Source organism: Ochotona princeps, chromosome 21, assembly GCF_030435755.1.
Source record: "Ochotona princeps isolate mOchPri1 chromosome 21, mOchPri1.hap1, whole genome shotgun sequence".
NCBI classification, from domain to species: Eukaryota; Metazoa; Chordata; class Mammalia; order Lagomorpha; family Ochotonidae; genus Ochotona; species Ochotona princeps.
The window spans coordinates 30,225,156-30,246,556 of NC_080852.1; the positions used below are offsets into that span (position 1 = coordinate 30,225,156).

General features: G+C 55.4%; 1 protein-coding gene across 1 annotated transcript in view; it reads left to right on the forward strand.

Moving 5' to 3' along the window:
* The window catches only part of CCDC13 (coiled-coil domain containing 13), a 34,990-nt gene extending 17,041 nt beyond the window's left edge, over positions 1–17,949 (forward strand). Inside the window, exons 9-16 of the mRNA XM_004581715.3 lie at positions 1,555–1,731; positions 2,702–2,908; positions 4,607–4,746; positions 5,292–5,375; positions 7,658–7,780; positions 15,566–15,702; positions 17,099–17,213; positions 17,715–17,949. Coding sequence (XP_004581772.3) covers positions 1,555–1,731; positions 2,702–2,908; positions 4,607–4,746; positions 5,292–5,375; positions 7,658–7,780; positions 15,566–15,702; positions 17,099–17,213; positions 17,715–17,874 — 1,143 coding nt within the window. The 3' untranslated portion in view covers positions 17,875–17,949. The remainder of the gene's footprint in view (positions 1–1,554; positions 1,732–2,701; positions 2,909–4,606; positions 4,747–5,291; positions 5,376–7,657; positions 7,781–15,565; positions 15,703–17,098; positions 17,214–17,714) is intronic.
* Positions 17,950–21,401: the final 3,452 nt, after the last annotated feature.

Consider the following 21,401-nt stretch of genomic DNA (forward strand, 5'->3'; position numbering starts at 1 on the left):
GGGGCACCTCTGTGCAGGCCACTCACACCCTGTGTTTCCAGCTTGGGCTGCCCACCTGGGGCCTCCCCTGAGCCCATTGCATGAACTCTGGGTGGCTCCTGCTGGCTGTTGCAGACAGGCTGGATGTGAAGCTCCCGGAACAAGGCGAGGGCAGGGTGACGGCAACAGAGAGGTGATAGGGTTAGAAGGGGCTTAGAGGAGAGAGCTCCAGGGTGGTAAAAGGGGTGAGTGGGCTACGTTCAGCCAGAGCTACCCTTCCCCAGCTGAACTGAGAGCGTTGCCAAGTCTGTCTGTCCCAAGCTCAAGGCACAGGGAGTGAATGGTCTAGCAGCCAAGCTTCAAACATGGATGGATCCAGTCATTTGGAAGTCTTGATCTCAGCACTGCTGCCTCCTGATTGGCTCCCCCTTTCTCCCCTGGAGATCTCCCTTTTAGTCCTAGCTTCTATCCTTCAATCCAGCACCACCCCCTACCTCCAACAAAGAGCTTCCTTTTTCCCCCATGAAAACCACCAAGTCCCAGAATGAAGTATCATTGGCCTCGCGTACATCACGTGCTCATCCTAAGCCAGTCACTGTGGCCAGGTGCTTTACTGGCTAAGCTTCAGATGTCCCCCTCCCCCAACGTCTAGGGCATAAGTCAGCCTCCCCCCAGTTTGAATTGAGCATACAAAGGAGAAGCTCCCTCAAAGAAAGGAGGTACCCATGGCCCCACTTCAGGGCCCTGACAATAGGCTTCCCAAGAGTGAGGCCATGACTGTTCATCAGTAGACATCTATTGTGAACATCACCCGGTAAGAGCTCTGGATGTGCTAAACCAGCAGGTGCAAGGAGATGAACAAAGAGTTGGGAGAGGTGAACAAGTCGGGTCCTGCAGGACCAAGGCTGATTTTTTCACCCACTTCCTGTCACCCCACACACAGTCTCCTCTGCCAGGATACCAGTGTCTCCTCTGCCAGGATACCAGCAACCTGACTCTGTTTTGTTCTGAGCTATACCCCAACACCTGTAGCAGGGCCAAGCACTGGAAACATGAGAGCAGAGCAACGAATGAGCGAGACTCCAAAGGCATCCCTGTTTGTGGCCGACCAGGCGCTGTGCTGAATGGTGGCCGTGGAAGTGGCAGGTGGAGGCTCCCTGATCCTTCCAGCTTCCCGTGATGTGAGAGGATTTGGTTTGAAACCACCTCTCCAGCTCCCCGCCTGACCCCCCTACCGCCGCCACCAGCATATAGAGCTCATCATTAAAGACAGCTTTCTGTCTGTCCCCTAGACGGGGTAAGGGGTGGGGCCAGCATGCGTTTTGGAGGACACAGCCATGCTGAGGGGCCAAGGGAAGGGTGGGTGTGCTGTCACATGCTGGGCCCTAGCCTGGGGCTGCAAACCCATGGCGTCCCAGAAAGCCCTGGGCTCCAGCTCGACCGACTTGGTCTGGGCCCTTCAACAAGCAACCCCCGGCATCAGCATTCACCCCCTGGGTCTCTCCCATAGTGAGAACCAGGCCAGATATGGCCAAGGTCCCTTTGCTGCCACACCCTCACCTTCTGACTCCGTAGAAACTTGCCGGTGAACGGAACACACTCCAGACAGAGCTGGAAGAGCTGAGAAGGAAGTTCGAGGGCATGCGATCTCGGAACAAGGTGCTGTCGAGCGAGGTGAAGACCCTGCGCACCCAGCTGGGGACGCTGGTGGAGAAGGGCAAGCATGACGACGAGCTGATCGACGCCCTCTTGGTACGAGCCCGGCCAGGGGCGGGGTGGGATCTGGGACACCCCTGGGCCCTTGCATCCCAAAACCTATACCCAACTCAGTCAGAGTGCACCCGGGGCACAGGATAGCTCACAGGCAGGGCTGTGATGGTGGCAGGGCTATGATGGTGGCAGGACTAGATGCAAGCCCCAGGGCTGTGAACCCCAAAGGAGAAGCACACACACAAGGGGAAGATGTGTCGCTTATTGGCGAGGAATAGAAGGTATAACCAGGGGGCCAGGCCAAGTCCTTGTCTGTCAACGATGCTGAGCCTGCATCCCCTCCCTGTTCTGGGCTCTTTATCGTGGGGAGGTCCCAAGACTACTCTCTTGGTAAGCCCATTTCACAGATGGAGGCACTAAGACTCTAACTGGTTCTAGAATTCATCCAGGCCCACGCAGCTATGTGCCATAGCAGGCTTAGCTGGCTGTCAGCCCTTTGCTGATCAGCAAGCACACCCAGCATTTGGTGTCTGGATTCTAAGCTGTGCATCTGACACTAGGGGTGGTTCCTGGATGAATTGAGTCAGGCCTGGATGCCCACCTTATCTGTAATGATTTCAGAAGGCAGGATGAGCAGGAGAGTACAAGAGGCCTGCAAACTGAGCCTGCCACCTCAATGTGTGACCCCAGGCCAGCTGCACCTCCTGTATGAGGCCCAGGGCTGGGTGTCTTCTGGAGTCACTGCAGGCCATTCTTCTCAGGACCCCCCGCTCCTCCCAGCCCCTCTGCCGGGGCAGGGAGAAGGAAGTGGAGCAGCGGAGAGGGGCGTGGTCTTTGCCTGTCTGGTGTGGATCCCACTGAGAGCAGGCAGGAACAGTCAGGTCGCACTGTTAGGCACCTGTGGGCTCAGGGTCAGTGGGTGGGTTGCTTCCACTGAAGGCAGTGTCGCTGCCGAGGGGCCACAGCAGACCCCCACCCACCTGCCCGCCTACCTGCCTGCTCGTACTTCCAGAACCAGCTGAAACAGCTGCAGGAGATTCTGGGCAGCCTGAGCCTGCAGGAGGAGAAGACGCGTGCGTCGCAGCAGCACCGGGACCAGAAGCTGCACAGCGAGGCACAGAGGAGCAGCAGCCTGGTGGCCCAGCTGCGGGCCATGGTGGCAGAGCGGGAGGCCAAGGTCCGCCAGCTGGAGCTGGAGATTGGGCAACTGAGCATGCAGGTGAGAGGGCACCTGCCGCGAGCCCTCAGCCCCTCCCGGGCCTTCCACCTGTCTCAGCTCAGGCCGCCACCACATCCTTTCTGGCTGCACCTCACCGCCCAGAACGCAAGCCTCATCGTATCCATGGCTTCCTGTCCCCCTCATCCACTTCACCCAGTCCTCAAGGATCCAAGCTTCTTCCTGCTCCGCCTCCTCTCATCCCCACTGTGGTCTCACCCTCATGGACCAAGAGAGCGTCTAGAATTCCAGCCATTGCATTCACATTCCAAGCAGTAGGTCAGCGGCTGCAAAGCCACATGTTTTCATCCAGGACGTCACATGACACCCCTGCACTCAAGCCACACAGGCATCCTTTAGGTCCTCACTGGGCCCTCGCTGCTCCTCACCGCAGGGCTGTGCACGTGCCTGAAGCCCAGTCCCTCCCTTCCCAGCCCCCACTTCTACCCTGTCCCCGTCTGCTGCCCCTCAGCCCATGAGTCTCACCGAACCATGAACTCCTCCTCTAGGGCCCTCCTTCTGTGCTCCATGCCCTTCCTGGATCCTCTCTAACTCTCCATACACCCCGCGTCCAACTTGGCACACAGCAATAGGGGTGTTTCCTGTTTTTTGCTCCTGACACCCCCTGAGGGAGCACAGCCCTGGCCCAGGGGGCCGAGCATACAGTAAGGGCTCAGTGAATGCTTTTCCAGCGAGGGGGTGCCTGTGGGTTCTTGTCCTGGCCGGCACACAGTCTTGGTCTCACACAGGCTCTGGCCCGTTGTGAGGCTGATTGTGCAGCTAAAGGCAGCACCCAGAGCAGCCCTGTCCTTTGCTTGCTGGGATGGGTGTAGGTGCCCACACCTGCTTTGTCCAGCCTGGAAACTGTTGAAGCCCCCTACTTCCATCCCCACCCCTGTGGGTGAGCCTAGGAGCATGACAAAGCCCCCTCCACCCAAAAGCAGACTCTGGGTGGCAGTGGGGGGCACTGCCTCACTGCCTCACAGTATTCACCCCGCATGCTATGCCAGAACCACTGGGGAAGGGCACAGAAATTTCTAGCACTTTCCCCTCATCGCTACACGTGCTCTAGGCATACAGGGGAGAACCCGCCTTCTCTCTGGGGCTGCCAGCCAGTGGGGGCCAACTCTGACCTCCTGCTGCCCACCCCCCCCCCGTGCCCCTTCTTTAGCATGGTGTCACCAGGCAGGTGTTGAGGAGCAGAAGAGGCTGCAGGTGATGAGGAGGCCGGGGAGCCCGGGCTGCCAGCCCTCACAGAAGCCCTGGTGCCCTCTCTGGTTCCAGGTGCCAGTGTCAGGGAGGTTTCTGCTGTTTCAGCTGACGAAGGCAGATGACCCCAAGTCACTCCTGGCCCTCAGGCACTTGTGTGGGGGGGAATGCCAGAGCATCAGGCCCTCCTGGGACCTGGCCTGCGCCCCTAAACTCCCTGTGGGACCCAAATGTAGAACAGCTTCCTGGCCAGTGGCCTGCTGTCCTCACACCCGCAGCTCCCTTGCTGAAGGGAGGCATTCTTGGACGTCATTGTCATGCAAGGAGTGCCTTCCCGGGGCACAGGCCTCACTTGTCACTCCTGAAAAGAAAGCTCTTTCAGAGCCCCTGAAAACCGGAGATCAAGTGCGGGCGGTGGGGAGGGGGGCCCTCCTCTCTTCCCTAGGCCCCTCAGTCAAAGCCCTGAACAGAACCCGCATCTGTTCCCTGCAGTATCTTCGGAATAAAGAAGGGGACAAGGAGTGCTGCGGGCCCAAGGCCAGCCCTGCCCACACCAAGCTCCTGGAGGAGTCCAGCCTGACCAAGCCCCCGGCCTCAGCAGGCGATCACATCGGCAGACTTGGATCTTCTCGGTAAGAAAAAAGAACGAATGGGCTGGAGAGGTTGGGCAGGGAGTGTGAGTTCCTCAGGAGGAAAGTGGTCTCCTGCCACCTGTGATGGGCAGCCCCCCTCCCCGCCCCCGTGCAGTGGTAAGGAGAACTGTGTCCTTGTTCTTGCAATGGGTGGGCCTCTCCCATTGACATTCCTGCTGCATCCACAGGAGTGAGCCAATCTATCTTGATTACTTCAAGAGCACATTGGCTGAGAGCCTCCTGTCCCAGCCCCTCTGAGCTGGCTTCAAACTGCACCTGCTCCCTGGGCCCTCAGTCAGACCCATGTTGGATGGCTCAAGGCTCTGACATCTGGTTTGGTCTCATTTTGCATAGGGAAGAATGGGGCAGCAAATCCACAGGATGCCCGGCTAGGGCTGCTGCAAGTTCCAACAGATCCCTCTCCCTGCCCAGCTCTGTTCTCCCCCTTAGCTCCTGGGATCCCTGCTCCTCCCCCAGTCTGCCTAGCAGGGAGTGGGGCTCTCAATGCCTTCCCACGATCATGGGCCCATTCTGCTTTTGCACAGCTCCGTGACCAGCCTAGGCCATACACTGGTGGAATCTTCTCTCACAAGGCCGTCCTTGCCCAGCCCCCACGGGACGTCACCCAGGTATGAACCCAGGACCCCGGAGCTCTCCCAGTCTCTCCCATCCTGGGGGGCTCAGCTGGTATTCCCATCCCTTTAGAAAGAGGTGAAACTGCGACCAAGCAAGGCCCAGGGCCACAGAAGGGCAGAGAGTCTCAGGACTGTCCAGGATCTGTTCAAGGTGCTAGAGCAGGCAGCTACGGATGAAGAGTCTTAGCCTCTGGCTCTCTGTCCAGTGTCCCTTCCTGCTACCAGGGAGTTAACATGAGAAGTCTTTCTAGGCCCGGCTTCCAGAACCTTCCTTCACCTTCTCTTTGCTCACTGGAAATCAGGCTGCAAGGGGAGAATTTCAGGTCAGATGGGTTCCTCCTTGAAGTCACAGATATCCCCTCGGTGCTCGCTCCCTCGTTATTGATAGATTCCAGCCTTGGGGCTTAATGGGACCTTTGTTCTTGCTGCCAGCTTCTAGACAAAGGGTGGCTTTGTCTGGCTGCTGAAGCCAATCCCAAGCCCTGCCCCGTCCACTGGAGCTGTACTCCCGCCATCAGCAGCCCCACCTGACCCCGGGGACAGGTCAGCCCAGGTTCCCAGGAGACCTCCCAGTGGCCTCCGTCCCACTGAAGACTCACTGCGTGGCTCTAGGCAAGCTGGCTCCCAGCTAGCACCCAGGGTCCTTGCTAGCCTGACATTTGGCAGTACAGAGGCCCTGGGCCGAGGCCAGCCTTGCAGCTGCCCTGCCTGTTGGGCTGGGGTCAGAAGGGCACATGGGGCAGAGTGGCTGACACTGAGCCACAGGGCACAGGTCATACTCCTGGGGGTATGGAGACCTTGTCACAGCATCTTGTCTCCTTGTCTCTGCGAGGTTCTCTTCCCAGTGGTGGGAGCAGGAAGACAGGCACGATGTCCCCTCTAAGTCCCTTCCAGGCTAGTGGGGCCTGTGACCTCTGTACCCAACCCTGCTGCTTGCTTCTTCCACAACACCCAAGTTGTTGCTGAACTCAGCCATGTTGGGGGGCCCTTGTCTGGTAGAGCTTGAATCCCCCTCCCATTGGTGACAGGGCAGGAGTTCAAGGGACAGGAACGATCCCAGAGCATACAAGGGGGCTTCAGAAAATGAAGTTCAAAGATTGTTTTACTTTGGTGCCTATATACATGTACATATATTTCTGAAGTCCATGCGTAGGTTTTTTCATAATACAAATTTTCCGTGAACTTCTTTGAAGATCTCTCATGTTTTCCATCAGGACTGGCACAGACTGAACCCACTCCCTCAGGTGACCCCCCCACCCCCATGGGATAGTGCCTGGGCATAGGATAGGAGTTAGCTTCCTTCCTGCTGCTTGGCCCCACCTTTGAGAATCGGGCTCTTCAAACTGCACATGCACACGAATGGCCTGGGGCCCTGCCAGACTGAATGCAGGCTCTGATTCAGCAGGTCTGCGACAGACTGCGTTTCCTCCAAGCTTCCAAGTGATGCACAGTCACTGACCTGGAGACCATACTTTGTGCAGCAAGGCCTCCGAGTACAGTAGGAGCCAGGGCAAGCCCAAGTCTACAGTCCTCAGAGCCTACCTCCCCCAGTCCCCTCGGCGTTCCGAGGAAGACCTGGGCCCAGGAGAGGCCCATCCAAGACCCCAGGACAAGGCTGCTTCTGGCCAGGGGTGCTCCAGCCCAGCCCCTAGAATGCTAACGCCCGCACCAACAGCCTCCCTAGCCCAGGGTCACCCTGGATCTTCCTGATGAAGGTAAGGGCACAACAGGGAGCCCCTTAGGATTCACCTTGGGGGCCAAGGAGCCCACCTTCCATTTGACCCCAGTCAGCTGACCCAATGGCAAAGAAGGATAGGGTGGTGGTGGACTGGGTCAGGGCTGGGAAAAACCAACCAAGCGTCCATGGCCCATGGAAGTGGACTGGACTTGGGACCAAAGCTGGAGACTTAGTGAGAGCTAAGGCTGGCACTGGGCAGGGAAGCCAGGCCCAAGAAGATATCTGGATACCCCAGTTCCTCAAAAACCTACTTCCATTGCAGCCACTCTAATCCCAAGCGCCCCAAGGAATTGGATGGACATAGTTCCCCAGTGCAGCTGAGCCCTGGCAGGATCTGGCTGTGGAGGCAGTTGAGCAAGGCCAAGGGACTTCAGCTGACCCTGGAATTGGGTAGACTCAGAGGACGAGTGCTGTGGGCCCTGGATTTCTGCCTGACCTTCCTTCCTTCCAGGCCTTTCCCACAGACACAGGGCGAATAAGCGTATGTATCTTCAGGCTTCAGATAACCCCTGCCCTCTGCCCTCCTCCTTGGTCTCAGGTTCTCGGACTCTCCAGAACAAAAAGGCTGGCAGGCACAAGTGGCCGAGATCAAGGCCCTGTGGCAGGCCGCTGAGGTGGAGCGCGACCGGCTCACCGAGTTTGTTGACGTCCTGCAGAAACGGTAATGCATGGTGTCTGGGGAGGTTCTTTCCGCCTGCACCATCATGGCACTAGGGGACTAAGGGCTGGGGCCAACTTAGCTCCCACAGCATCAGTCTAGGGCATCCCCAGCCACGACTTGGGGACCCATGCCAAGTGCCCCAGGACCTTGGGGCTGGATTGTCAGATGTGGTCTGTATAAGGAGTTCCCTCCATCCTATGTGTATCCCTAAAGGGACTGTCACGTGGTGTATGGTCTTTGGATAGCAGCCTCAGGAGAGAGAGCAACCAAGTCCTTTAAAGCCACCCAGCAGCCATGGGAACCTACGAGAGAACGTGGCTCAGTGGGAGAAACTACAAGTTATCTTGAATTCCCAAGAGCAGGAAAAGCTTCTGGTTGACCAGGAGCAGAGCCCTGTCTGGGAGGCAGAGAGGGGCCACACACCAGGAGGTACAGTGACTCCCAAGGGCTGTTGACAGCCTTCCACTCAGATGTGTCAGTGCTGTCTCACTCCTGGCAGGAACCGTAGGTGCCCAGGCCAGCACACGGCCTGGTCTCGTGGCCTCCTCCCCAACAGGTATCACGGACAGCGTCAAGTTTTGGCCTCATCAGGGTTTTGTCAGTCAGGGTTCTTGGACAACAAACAATCGAAACTGGTTCTGGCTGGATGATGGAGAAGGCAGATTTTGCAAGGAACTGGCAGACCGCAGGACAGCAGAGCAGGAGAGGAACCCAGGATAATGCAGGCATGTTGGTTGCAGGAAGCCCAGTACAGTGTCTTCTGGAACAGTCTTCTGGCCCGGTGACTTTCTGGTTCTTGTGCAGAGGATTCTGGGAGAGAAGGCTCGACCAGCCTGCCCTGCCCTCCTTATCCCCTGACACAAGAGGCCATTTGGACTGCAGGTACCTCCTGGTGGCAACAGGAAGCATGGGGTGCTATTGCCAAAGAAGGAGTTACAGGTGCTGGGAAGATAAAAACATGATGAGGTGGTCAGCTTCCATTTGTTTGTTTTCACGCAGTGCATACAAAAGGATGTGAATTTCAGATAAACAGGCATCTGAAAAAAGAAACAGTTTGTTTTGCCTGTTGCTGAGGCTTAATGGATAGTGCAAGCCTCTAGTCTACCCAGTGGCCGAATCACACCCGATACGGGCTGTGGCACGTTGCTCCCCTGTCCCTTGAGTGACACCCGAGAGTGTGTTGAGGATGGGGGATGTTTGTACACACGTTGCTTAGCAGATCATCCCCGATTTGGAGCCTCAGGCCCCGTGGGTTGTTCCTCCTGCGTGATGCAGGGCGGTGCCTGGGTCCTTCCGTCCCACGTGATCGAGTCCAGCTGGCAGCTCAGCAGGTGCCTTCCCCTGGAGGTGACCTCAGGCCTTCCAGGGTGCCTTTGTCAGATGATACCCCTGCTGTTTGTGGATCCCTGGGTTCATTCTTTGAGGCAGTTCCAAGCCCATGAGCCAAGGCACACTCCTGTATGTTTGTCTACCTGGGGACCCAAGCCCCTTCTGTACTCATAACCTACCCCCCAGTCTCCACCACCTGTTGGGAGTCTGTCCCAAAGCAGAGGGCCTGCCTCTGTCAGAGCCTCAGTTTGACGCACTCCTTCCTCCTCTGTATGCACAATCTGCCCCAGTCTTGCACGGAGGGAAGCATTCTCCCACCCTCCCTCTCTCCCCTACTCTGTTCTGCAAATGCAAGCAGCCTTGATGCCCTTGCCTGCCCAGTTCCCCAATCTCAACCTCTCCCAGGCAGGCTACCTGCTTGGCATGGCCTTCTCCTTGCCCCTGGCACCCCGCCCCTGCAGTCCGAAAGGGCCTTCTCTCAGGTGGAAAACCAAGATGATGGTAGAACTCATGCCGTCTCTTTAAGTCTGTGCCCAGCCTCTGTCTTCTGAAAACAAGCGATTTCTTATTTATTTCCCCTGTGTCGATTGTTTAAAACAAAAAGAGCTTCTGTGGTCAGTCTTGCAAATCAAAAGTCACTCACTATGTCACATACTTAAGAAGCACGTGGTTGTTATTACTTCTTAGTCTGGGAATTTCCGTATAGGAATGGTGGGTTAAGCATAGGTTCGTGTATTAAAATACTTGATCACCTTTACTCATATTTTCCATTTGCCATGATTTGTCTTTGCTCCTTTTCTCCTTTCTTTTCCCTTGTATTAGGTTGAGCAGGTTTTATTTCCCTTTCTCTCTGTGAGTGCGTAAGTCACACATTCTAAGCCTCTTCTTTTAGCAGTTACCCTTGACTTTTTTTTTTATCTTTTTTTTTTTTTTTTTTTTTTTTTTTTTAAGATTTATTCATTTCCATTACAGCCAGATACACACAGAGGAGGAGAGACAGAGAGGAAGATCTTCCGTCCGATGATTCACTCCCCAAGTGAGCCGCAACGGGCCGATGCGCGCCGATCTGATGCCGGGAACCAGGAACCTCTTCCGGGTCTCCCACGCGGGTGCAGTGTCCCAAGGCATTGGGCCGTCCTCAACTGCTTTCCCAGGCCACAAGCAGGGAGCTGGATGGGAAGTGGAGCTGCCGGGACTAGAACCGGTGCCCATATGGGATCCCGGGGCTCTCAAGGCGAGGACCCTAGCCGCTAGACCACGCCGCCGGGCCCACCCTTGACTTTTAACATAAAACTTAATATGTCTAAAGCCAATGGATTTCTTTACTATCGCTCCGAGCAATGGAATAATAAGATCAGCTTTTCTTTTAGATTTATTTTATTTTTATTGTAAAGGCAGATAAACAGAGGAGAAACAGAGAGAAAGATCTTCCATCTCCTGGTTCATGGCGTGTAGTTTTCCTCTTGGGGGTCAAGTCAGTGGCCCCAAAGTCTCTTACTCGCAGGGTTTCAGATTTTGGACTATCACATTAGGATTGACCAATCTAATGTTTCTTGGAAATGCTTATCCCTTTGCATCTGGCTTATTTCACTCAACCAGAGTATCTTTAAGGTTAACCCATGTTACATCTTAGAACTTCATTTCCTTTTTTCTTAAATGGCCAAACAGCATTCCATTGTGCATAATTAATACATTTAGTCTTCTTCTGTTGGGGGACACTCGGTGGTCTCAGCCCTTGGCTGTGGTAATATTGCAGTGAGCGGGTTTTGTACAAGAATCTCAATCCCTGTTTTCAGTTCCTTTGGGTGTGCAGTTGAGGGTAGAATTGTTGGATCATATGATAATTCCATTATTATCTTTTAAAATAACTTTGTGGTACCTTCTTAAATTTTCCTTTCTTTTTTATTTGACATGCTATTGCTTAAGATGCTATGTTTATGATAATAGCAATGTTCAGTTCCTTGGAGGTCAGATAAAATTTTCCTAAGAGCCTATCATGGCCAAATGTCTTTTTTGGAGGTAGATTTCCTTCTTCTTGTTTTTGTTTTTAAAGACTTACTTATTTTTTTTTTCAAAGATTTGTTTGTTTTTATTGAAAAGTCAGATATACAGAGAGGAGGAGAGACAGAGAGGAAGATCTTCCGTCCGATGATTCACTCCCCAAGCAGCCGCCACTACCGGAGCTGAGTCAATCCAAAGCCAGGAACCAGGAACTTCCTTTGGGTCTCCCATGTGGATGCAAGGTCCCAAGGCTTTGGGCCGTCCTTGGCTGCCTTCCCAGGCCACAAGCAGGGAGCTGGATGGAAAGTGGGGCCACCGGGATTAGAACCAGCACCCATATGGGATCCCAGCATGCTCAAGGTAAGGACTTTACTGTTGAGCTATCGTGCCAGCAACCCCCCACCCAATTTTTTTTAAACACGTTTACTGCTCTATTCTAAAGGCAAGTACAACAGATATTCAAGAGAGATGCCTGACAGCCTTTTTTAATATTTCAGGTTTCCATCTCTTCTTGACGTAATGCAGCCATCTCCTTGGTTGCTCAGAGTAGGAAAGGGGAACCGGAGCATGCAGGCCCCTAACACAGGGCTCGACACGAGAGGAGTGCGTGCACAGTGCTAGCAGCTGGGAGGCGCCTCTCTTCACCCGGGGCCCAAGGAGGGTCCTTGATGCTCACCCTGTCTGCTGACCGGGAGAGCTCAGGTCTTGTCTGAGCTCCTCCTGCCCAAGTTTTCTCATTGTGCCTTTCTCCTGTGCATCCACCCCCCTTCTAGAAGCCGTGCTGTTTGGATGACCTCTCCCCTCCCCAGTTCCTACCAGTCAGTTCCCTGCCGGTGGCCCGTTTCTTTGGGTTATTTTTACTCTGTGTGCTGGGATAATCCCCACTGTTCATGTTCAACATCATCCATCTGACTTTTGCCGGGGACTGTGATTTTCAGTGTATCTGATCAGTTTAGAATGCTTGCTCTGTGGTTTTTGATTTTTTTTTTTTTAAGAATATGATTTTTTTTTAAGAACCCTTTCCCCTTTTGCCTTCTGACAATATCATTCAAATCTCATTGAGAACTCAAAGAAGCTCATTTAAGAGTTTTCTACCTTGGAGCCGGCATGTGTGGCACAGCGTGTTAGGCCATGGCTCTGACATCCCACCTGGGAGACCTGGGTGGAAATCTGGACTCCCGGCATTGGCCTGGGGCCATTGAAGCCCCCCTTTGCTTGGCATTATCAGATCTTGCTTCCCACCACCACCCTTGCCCTGTTATCTCAGTGTAGTGTCCTGCACTTCTGTTTTTGTATTTACAGACAGACATGAGCAGGTAAGCATGGAAACTGCATCATGGTGGGGAGTTTGTCTGTAAATGATGCTGCATCCCATGTATCCTGTGGTCTTCGCTCTTTCCTGCCAGTCCCATGACTTCAGAATGACCCGTGTTTGCACACACTGTCACACCTCATCCTTTAATTTGGTTGGTAGCACAGTACTGCCCAGGAGAACTTTCGGTGACAATGGCGGTACCCAACATTGCTGTTGACCAAGTGTCATCACCATTGGCTCTGTGTGGCTTTGGAGAACTTGAGATGTCCCTAATGTGGCTGAGGAACTGATTTTCCAATTTTTTTTTAATTTTTTTAAAAATTTATTTTTATGTGGAGGGAAGAGAGAGGGAGAAAGAATTGATCTTGTGTCCATTAGTTCACTCCCCAAATGCCTGTAACAGGAAAAACAGGGATAGGCCAAAACCAGGAGTGCAGGACCCAGTGCACTAGCCTAGAAGCTAAAGTCCTCTCCTTGCATGCACTGAGACCCCATATGGGCACTGGTCCTAATCCTGGTGGCCCCACTTCCCATGGCCTGGAAAAGCAGTCAAGGATGACCCAAAGCCTTGGGACCCTGTACCTGTGTGGGAGACCCAGAGGAAGAGGTTCCTGGCTCCTGGCTTCAGATTGGTGCAGTTCTGGCCACTGTGGCCACTTGGGAAATGAATCAATGGACGGAAGGACTCCTCTCTGCATATCTGACTTTTCACTAAAAACAAATAAATCTTAAAAAGACAAGGAGTCCACTCCTCAATCTGAGTTTCCCACTAAGTGGCAGGGACCCAAGTCCTTGAGCCATCTGCCGCCCTCCAGGGTGCGCATTCACAGACAGCAGGAATGGCTAAAAGAGCCCGCACTGGAACTGAGGCATCCCCAGTATGAGATATGGGACCCCCCAGTGGTATCATCACCAGTGCACCAAACAACTCACCCATGGGGGCACGAGGCTGGCAGCCACCGTGTTGGATGACACAGCTCAATCATAAAACGTGGTGTGTCCCCAAGGACTCGTCTTATCCCTGCTGACAGGCTTTCAGGTTGATCTTGGTTTTTCTTTTGTAAATGACATTTCAAGGGACACGCTTAAACATGCAGTGTTAGTAGCTGAATACCATGTTGGTGCCCGATTCTGCATCAGTTGTTGTATGCAATCCAAAATCTTTGCCATTCTGCCCCTTATTGCCCCCCACAAAGAGGGAAAACCCACTTCTTTCCGCACTATGAACTACAGGCCTGCACCTGTGACGGGCAGGTGTGTATGTAGCCCTGTGTTTTGGGGGAAGTTCTCGGGGAGTCTGGTCATCTGCTGAAACTGTAGGACATCCACAAGTCAAACTCCCGGTGTCAGTTGAGTCAGGGTTCTTCGTGGGAGGTTGGCCGCCACAGGAATGACGTGAGTCCCAGTCCCAGTGAGATGAAATACACCTACATGTGAAAAAACCAAACAGCAAGGTCAACTGGGCCTATAACTTTGTGACAGGCATATAGGAAAGAAAACGCTAAACACGGAATAATCACTAACTCCAGGAGAAGCTATTGTGAGTTGACCAACTCTATCCCAAAAAATGAGTCGGAGGCAGACTGTTAGAAGCTCAGGGGTCTTTTTTCCACCAGCGCCAAGCAGTGGACTGTCCCATTCGACCCCATGTGGAATTGGGGAACAGCCCAGATCAGCCGTGTTCAGGGGTTCTTAAGCAGTGATTATCAGAGGGCACTGGCATTCAGTCAACTGAGGAGGCATGGGACACAGATACCCAGTTCAAGCATCATGCACTTTAAACCACCCAACCAGTGAGAGTCGCATCCCACCTAGTAGCAAATAAGAGAACCAGGCAAACAGGGCCTCCCAATTCCATTTACAGAAAACAATTTGGGACAATCAGCTATGGCCTGAGCTGTAAAAGAAAAGCCAGAGCTCGTCCTAGAATGAGGTATCATCTTTTGGCAAGCACTGTGACTCCCCTTTCGGGACTTTCCAAGAACCCAGCATTGTGGTGAAGGTCAGGTCATGGACATGTCCCAGAAGTGTTTCAGAAGACCTAGCCTTACCATCGCCATGTTCTATTGTCTGAGCTGTCACAAAGCAAGAAAGGAAACGCTATCACATGTGCGCTGCACGTGCCCAACTGTGATTGGTTGTTCTAACACCCCCCCCCCCCCCGGCTAGTAGAGACAGACTCTTGGAGCCGCATCCTTTGCTCCCTGCTGTTGTAGCTGTGGGTGCTTTAAGACACCCAGCAAAAGGGATTTTGCAGACATAGTTCTTGATATAGACCCTAAAATAGAAGGATTATCCTGGATTATCGGGTGGGCCCTATCTAATCACTCAATGGCTTGAAAGCAGAGAAATTTCTCCATGTGGGATTTTTTCAGAGAGGCGCTATGTAAGAGGTTAGAGAAACTCAAAGAGTGATCAAAGTCTCCAGCCGGCTCTGAAGAGAAGGCAGCCAGCCCCTGCAAGCTGACCCACTGCCCCCCAGGAACCAGGACCCTTCCACTAACTTAAGCTGGATTCTGCAATCCCCGGAGTAGACCTGGACTCAGGCTGTGCCCCCTGCCCCCAACCTCCCGCGAAGAACTCCAACTCAACTGACACTGTGAGTTTGGAAGCCACAGCCAGGGCACCCAAGAACCTGTCAGACCCCCAGCCCTGCGGGTCAGTGCAAGGACAGCTCTGCTTGTCTTCTGCTGTGCTGAGCTGGCTATTGCAACCGCTGTAGCTGCCATTGCCAACTGAGACGGCTTCTAAAATCAATCCAGCCACAGAGTAGAGGCAATGCTGTTTGGCAAAAGGAGAGAGAGCACTTACGAAAATAAAACTAAATTCTCATGCTGCATGACAGGAAATCAAAAGATTATATTTAAGCCTTAAAAAAAAGTGCCAACCACAAACGGCAGTATGTGTCCATAGAAAGATGGCAGTCAGCATTCAGAGAGACAGCAAATGCATTCCGAGTAGCTGCTTCTGGACAGCAGGGGCAGCTGCGGCTAGGTTTTCATTTGACACCTTGCAGGGGGGCACTGTTTGAGCTGTGAATGCAAGCCCCATGTCCCATCACCCAGCCATGTTGGATGTGCCCACCTGGTCAGCCCACCCGAGCCGGTGGGGGTGGCAGCCCACACACTCTCGGCCCCCAGGGTGGAAGAGAGCAACAACAAACTCCTGGAGTCCGAGAGGAAGCTGCAAGGGGAGCGGCTGCGGGCCGTGCTGCTGGAGCAACATCTGGAGAAGCTGCGACTGGAGCCCGGGAAGACAGCCCCCAGGAGCAAGCCAGGTAGGGGCCAGCCCTGCTGCAAGGGGAGGAGCCTGCCCGCCCCTCACCTCACCCTTCCCACTCCTCCTCTGCCAAGGGGGTTCCCTGAGCGTGGGGTGGAGGCACCTGTGCTGAATGCCCCCAGCCCCCACCTCCTGGTCACTGCCCCAGCTCCTAGCCCCCAGTAGATCTGGGGTCAGTGGCTAAGACGAGAGAGGAATCCCCTTTCTGCCTCCTGCAGTGACCTGGCTCTCCCAAGCATGGTTTGAGTCGCCATGGGCTGCCCACACCACCCCCAGACCCCCAGCTCCTGGTCCCACTCCTCAGGCTTGTGGCCCCCCCATCCTTACCACACTGCCTGCACCCCACAATCTGAGATGGGGAGGGGACAAGGGAAGGACATAGCTGCCCTGTACCGTTCCCCGGAGCACATGCCCCTTCTGCTTCTGTGCCCCTGGGCAGAGCCAGTCATCAGGCACAGGCAGCCATCAGAGGCTGTAGTCTGGGATGCTGTCCTTAGTTGACAGGCCCACGGCTGCTCCAGCACAGCGACGCTCAGGTGCAGCCTCAGTACTTTGTGTGCGGGCCGGGGGGAGCTGCAGATGCCAGGCCAGAGGCATTCCTGGATGGCTGGCACCTAGGGAAGATGGCAGTGCAGATGGCCTCCCTCCCCCCCCCCCGAGGTACCCACCCCAAGCCCTGCAAGCTCAGGATGGAGGGACCGCTTGTCCCGTGACTGTCTCGGCACCCCAGGAGCCTCAGCCAAGGGCTCTCAGGCCCTTGTTCCCAGTGCTGGTCCAGCCAAGACAGGACAGTACAAAGGGACATGCCAGCAGTGGGACACCAGGGCCATCAGGGCCAGCTGTTCACTCCCAGGACTCCAAGGGGTGCCTTCCAGGGGCTGCTGAGGACCTAGGTGGCCACGAGTCCCTGGGATTAGTCTTGCTGGTACCCCTAGGCCACTGGGAATACCTCCTCTGGGCTCGCTCACCTCCAACCCCAGAGAACTAAGCTCTGGTGGGGAAAATCACACCCAAATGGGTGAGGACCTCCAGAGCAGTGATGGCCTGGACTTGAGCTCAGCATGCAGCCCAGACCCCATGCCTGCTGGTTCTCCTGGTTGGAAACAGATACCTGGAACTTGAAAGTTGTGAAAGTGCAGACAGTGAGGCAAGGAGCCACCTCAGAGCAGAGCAGGCTAAGCCGGGACTGCGCCCGAGGCTGAAGCCACTCAGAGAATGCAGAGCGGGTGCCATAGAGGGCTTCCTGGGAGAGGTGGCCCTCCTCCTCCTACCTCCTTGATAAAATGTGGTCTCGCCCAGTGAAAGAGCAGGAAGTGGGTATGCATGGAGGGGAGGGAGGATGTCCCACAGGGTCACGGCCCTCCTCACACCAAGTGGCTGCTACTACCCTGCAGGTCGGCCCACCTCCAGCACCAGGCACAACTCCACAGGAAACGAGAAGAAGGACCCGTCCTTGGCCCAGCTCTCCCATGTGCCTGTGGAATCCCAGATTGAGGAGCTGAGCACCAGGTTGTCCATGCCCTTTCCTTCCTGAAAGGGATTGGGGGAGATGGGTTGCCTCAGATGGGCAGGTGCTTAGCATCACTCCCCTGTGCACCCAGAAGGCTGATTCCCCTGGGTGCTGGGATCCAGGCCTGAAATTTAGGGAGCTGCCTCCAGAGAGGGCAGAGGGGCCCGGGGCCATGATATACCCATGGTCCAGAAAGAGATTTCATCAAGCCTGACCCCGCTTCCATCACTCAGTCCACCCTTTTCAGATCAAGATCAGCAACAGGAAAGGGGGGAGGGGTGGAACAGCCACAGATCAGGGCTCAGCCTTGGGACATCCCTGGAGCAGCTGACATCACTGGGAGCTCCCGGGTGTCAGGCATGGTGCTCTGGGTGAGCCCACAGGGGAATCCCACGTGGTCTTCCCCAAGCATCTGCGGGAGGAGGGCACAGGCCAGCGAGCACCCCACCCACCTGGACGCCAGCTCCAGCCACGCTGAGCCCTGTCTCCACGCGGTCCAGGCTGGCCATCCAGAAGGAGGAGAACGAAATGCTGAAGGCCGCACTGGGCAGCGCCCTCCAGGGAAAAGAGGAGGACTTCCGGATGTACCATGAGACCCTGGACCAGGTGAAAGGGGTTTTCCTGCAGGCCCTGCGGCAGCAGAAGGCAGACAAGCGCTAGGATGGTGGCCCAGCGTCAGCACGGCCAGACAGGATGAGACTCGAGCTGAGGGTGGCCAGAGCCAGCGGCTCCAGCCGGGAGGCCAAGGAAAAGTCTTAAGGGAGACACCGAGGGACCAGCAGGGAGGAGGCACTGCAGCCCAGGGCAGCAGCCAGAGCTCTGGCTGTGAATGGACAGCAGCTGCCCCTGGTGTTCATCATCCATGTCCTATGGTTCAGCTGGGACCCTGCAGTCCTACACGACCCCATCCTTGCAGGAAAACCCTCAGTGTGCCAGGCTGGGCACAGCCTCCAGGCCACCTGGCCCCAGACTGGGCACTCACCAGTGTATCCTCCACACCTGCCCCAGCTCCATCTGTAGGCCATCCGCACCTTCAGAGACTTGCTGCCACATTTTCTAGCATGTTGCTCACCTGCTCTGCAGGTGCACACCTTGGATTTGCAGTAGGTATCATTTCTACCCTCAATGCAGCTCCCGATGAGTAAGCATCTGCTGTGGAAGCCTGGCCCTGTCTAGTTGGCTCCCAACCCAGGGGCCCAGAGCCCTGCTGCACAGACAAAGAAGCAGTGGAGATGCCCAGAAAGGACCCAAGCGGTATCTAACTCTGGCCCACCCAGCTCCAAAGCCAGGGCCCAGTGGTGAAGCAAATGACCAGGGACAGTTGGGGCTGCCCCCTGCAGCATGGCCCCATCCCTGCACAGCTGCTGCACAAGACACCTCCTGCGCCTGAGAGGCCATGGCTGGTGGGTGCCAGTGGCAGAGGGCAGAGGTGGGACTGGGCTGGAGCTTTGGGCAGGAAGGTTTGGAGGCCAAGGGTCGTGGTGCAGGTACAGTTCATCCCTCATGTGGTAGGCTGGGAGGGCTGTGGCAGGGAGTACCCCCAGTCCTCTCTGTGAGTGTGCAGTGTCATCCCTGTGGCTGCAGTGATGCTCCTGGGTAGCCCCAAGCAGCGGGGCACATGCACCTGCACCTCCACACGGAGGGGCACACTTACAGACACGTGTGCAGCACAGACACAGCCGGGCACCTTCTCCCATGGGAGGATGACTTGAGTATTGGAATGCAAGCGCTGATCGCGAGGGATGAGAATCAGGCCTAGCTCCGGCGATCACCCTCAGGGTCACCTCTGGGAAAGGCAGGGATGGCCTGCCCCATACCCTGACCACTTCTTGTACAGGAAGGGCATGTTTCTCTGTGCAAGGAACACGTGTCCCCAGACTGGCTGTGTCTACGAGGAGTTGGGGATGTGGATGTGGGCACAGTGAACCTGGACTGCACGTCCTGGGGGGCAGCTGATGAGCCAGCATCTTGCAGAGGGCAGCCAGTCCTTGCTTAGGCCAACCATGGTCACAGGCACGAGGGTTTCATGTTACAGATTCTGCAGCCTTGAGGGCTGTTTGTGGAGCTGTATCTGCAGCACCCCATCACACTTGCATGTGCCCCTGCCCCCAGGACCCCAGTTTGGTTAGACCGTTCCATTGTTAGAGCCCTCTTCAGGTTTCATTGAGTTCAGAAGTGCCAGGTGCCTAAGAGCAGCTGCTGGCACACAACAAGTGCTCAATGAATGCTAGCACCTCTACTGGTTCCACAAATAATTTCTGAGCAGCTCCTCTGCCACAGCCACGCCAAAGAAGCAGCTGTGACCCTTGACCTCCAGGAACTCCCAGCCAGGCTGGGGAGGCAGGTCTGTCTCAGGTCACCAGGCAGTCAGCAAGTGCCCACTGTGTGCCAGCCTGGCAGGGACTTGGGGTGAATCTGACTCTCCTCCTTTAAGGGAACTCCCAGGCTTGTTGGACAGGTGTGGGGAACCAGAGGGCCACAGTAGGACAGTGGGCTGACTATCGCAGCCCCAGGCTCCTTGCACAGAACTGGGTGGGGAGAAGGCTGTTAGCGATCCATGAGCCCTGGTGAGGTCCAGGAGAGCCTGGGAGAAGGAGGGCTTGCCAATGGGGCCAAGGGCTGAGACCCCGAGGGAGCTAACCTGACCAGACCAGCAGAGCGGAGAGCAGCTTGTTCTGTCCAGGATGTGCCCATGGCCTTGCCCAAGAGCAACCCCTGATCCCAGGACACAGAGGATGCCCTCCCCATCCTGTAGGGTTGGGGTGGGAGGTGGTGGATGAGGTCAAGGTCCTGCTCACAGGTGCAGGTCAGTGGTGGCAGATGTAGGTCTCATGGAAGGTCGATGGGGAAGGATAAATAAAGAAGCAGGTGGTGGAGTGGCCTCAACTGAGTCTGCTCCCAGGCCACGCCCCCAGCAGGTGCTGCAGGTCAGGGCGCTCAGGTTGCAGCACCGACAGCTGAGACCTGGTTGAGCTGTGAATGTGGTTTGGCCACCATCCCCAAGGAGCTCCGGTCACCTCCAACACATTCTATTACCGCCAGACCCTCCCCAACCCAGGGACCACAGTTTCTGCACCCCACCCAGGCACTCAGTCCTTGGCGCAAAGCAGGGTCTGCCCACTCCTTTCGACAGGTGTGCTCCACACACCCCCTCTCTGCTGCAGTCCCCGAGCCCCCCAGAGACACCCGACACACTTGTACATGGAGCCTGATAACATACACAAACACAATCACAAACACATGCACAGGGACCCCATACACAAGCTAATACAAAACAATTTCACACACAGGATACTTTGAACTGCAAACAATAAAAAAGGTAAAGTATGAAAACAGACCCAAAGTTTGGGAGAACGGGCGCCTCTCCCTACCATGGCTTTGCCCACTTCCCCACCATGTTCAGGAAGCTGAGCCCATCTTGTGCCAGCTTCTGGTTTTGTGGGTGGGTCCTGTCAGGTGATCTCTCCTCCCGCACTCCTTCTGAGGCACAGCGGCCTCGGGCTGGTCCCCCCACCTGGGCCCCACAAGCCCCATTGCACTCACTCTCCATTTGCTAGAACCACCCTAAGGGAGAGGGGAGCACACGGGGACTGTGCCTGTTGTGTGTCCTGCCTGCAGACCGTTGGAGTCAGGGTCTGGGTCGGCCTCTCTGAGCGAATCCATGAGCCAGGCCCTTGTCCTGGAGGGAGTCGCTGGGTTCCTGGCGGGAAACCCAGATCCCAGCAATGCATCCATTTTACAGTCGAGGGCCCGGGACTGCGAGAAGTGGGTCATACCAGCTGGGCAGAGCTCTTTCTCAGGTCAGCCGGCTAAACCTATGTGCTTAACCTTGGGCCAAACCTGCTTCCTTGAGCCTCAGGATGGCCAGCACAGGCTGGTCTCAGCCTGCACCCCATGTGGGTGAGCTGGGTTCTTACCTACCTGAACTTTGGTGACTGACTCAACGACAGTTCCTGTGCCTCAGTTTCTCCTTCTACCAACCGGGGAGAATGGGAACACTTTCAACTGTGAGTTACGTAACATTAAAGACTTGACCCATGCTCATCCTGGCTACTATGTATGATTAACTTACTCCAACAACAGAATAACCATGCAACTCTGAGACCTCCCCACTCTAGGGAAGCCCTCCTTAACGCCTGGTGGCCCAGGGCTTCCCCTGAGACTGGCCTCTGATTGTCCATACTCTT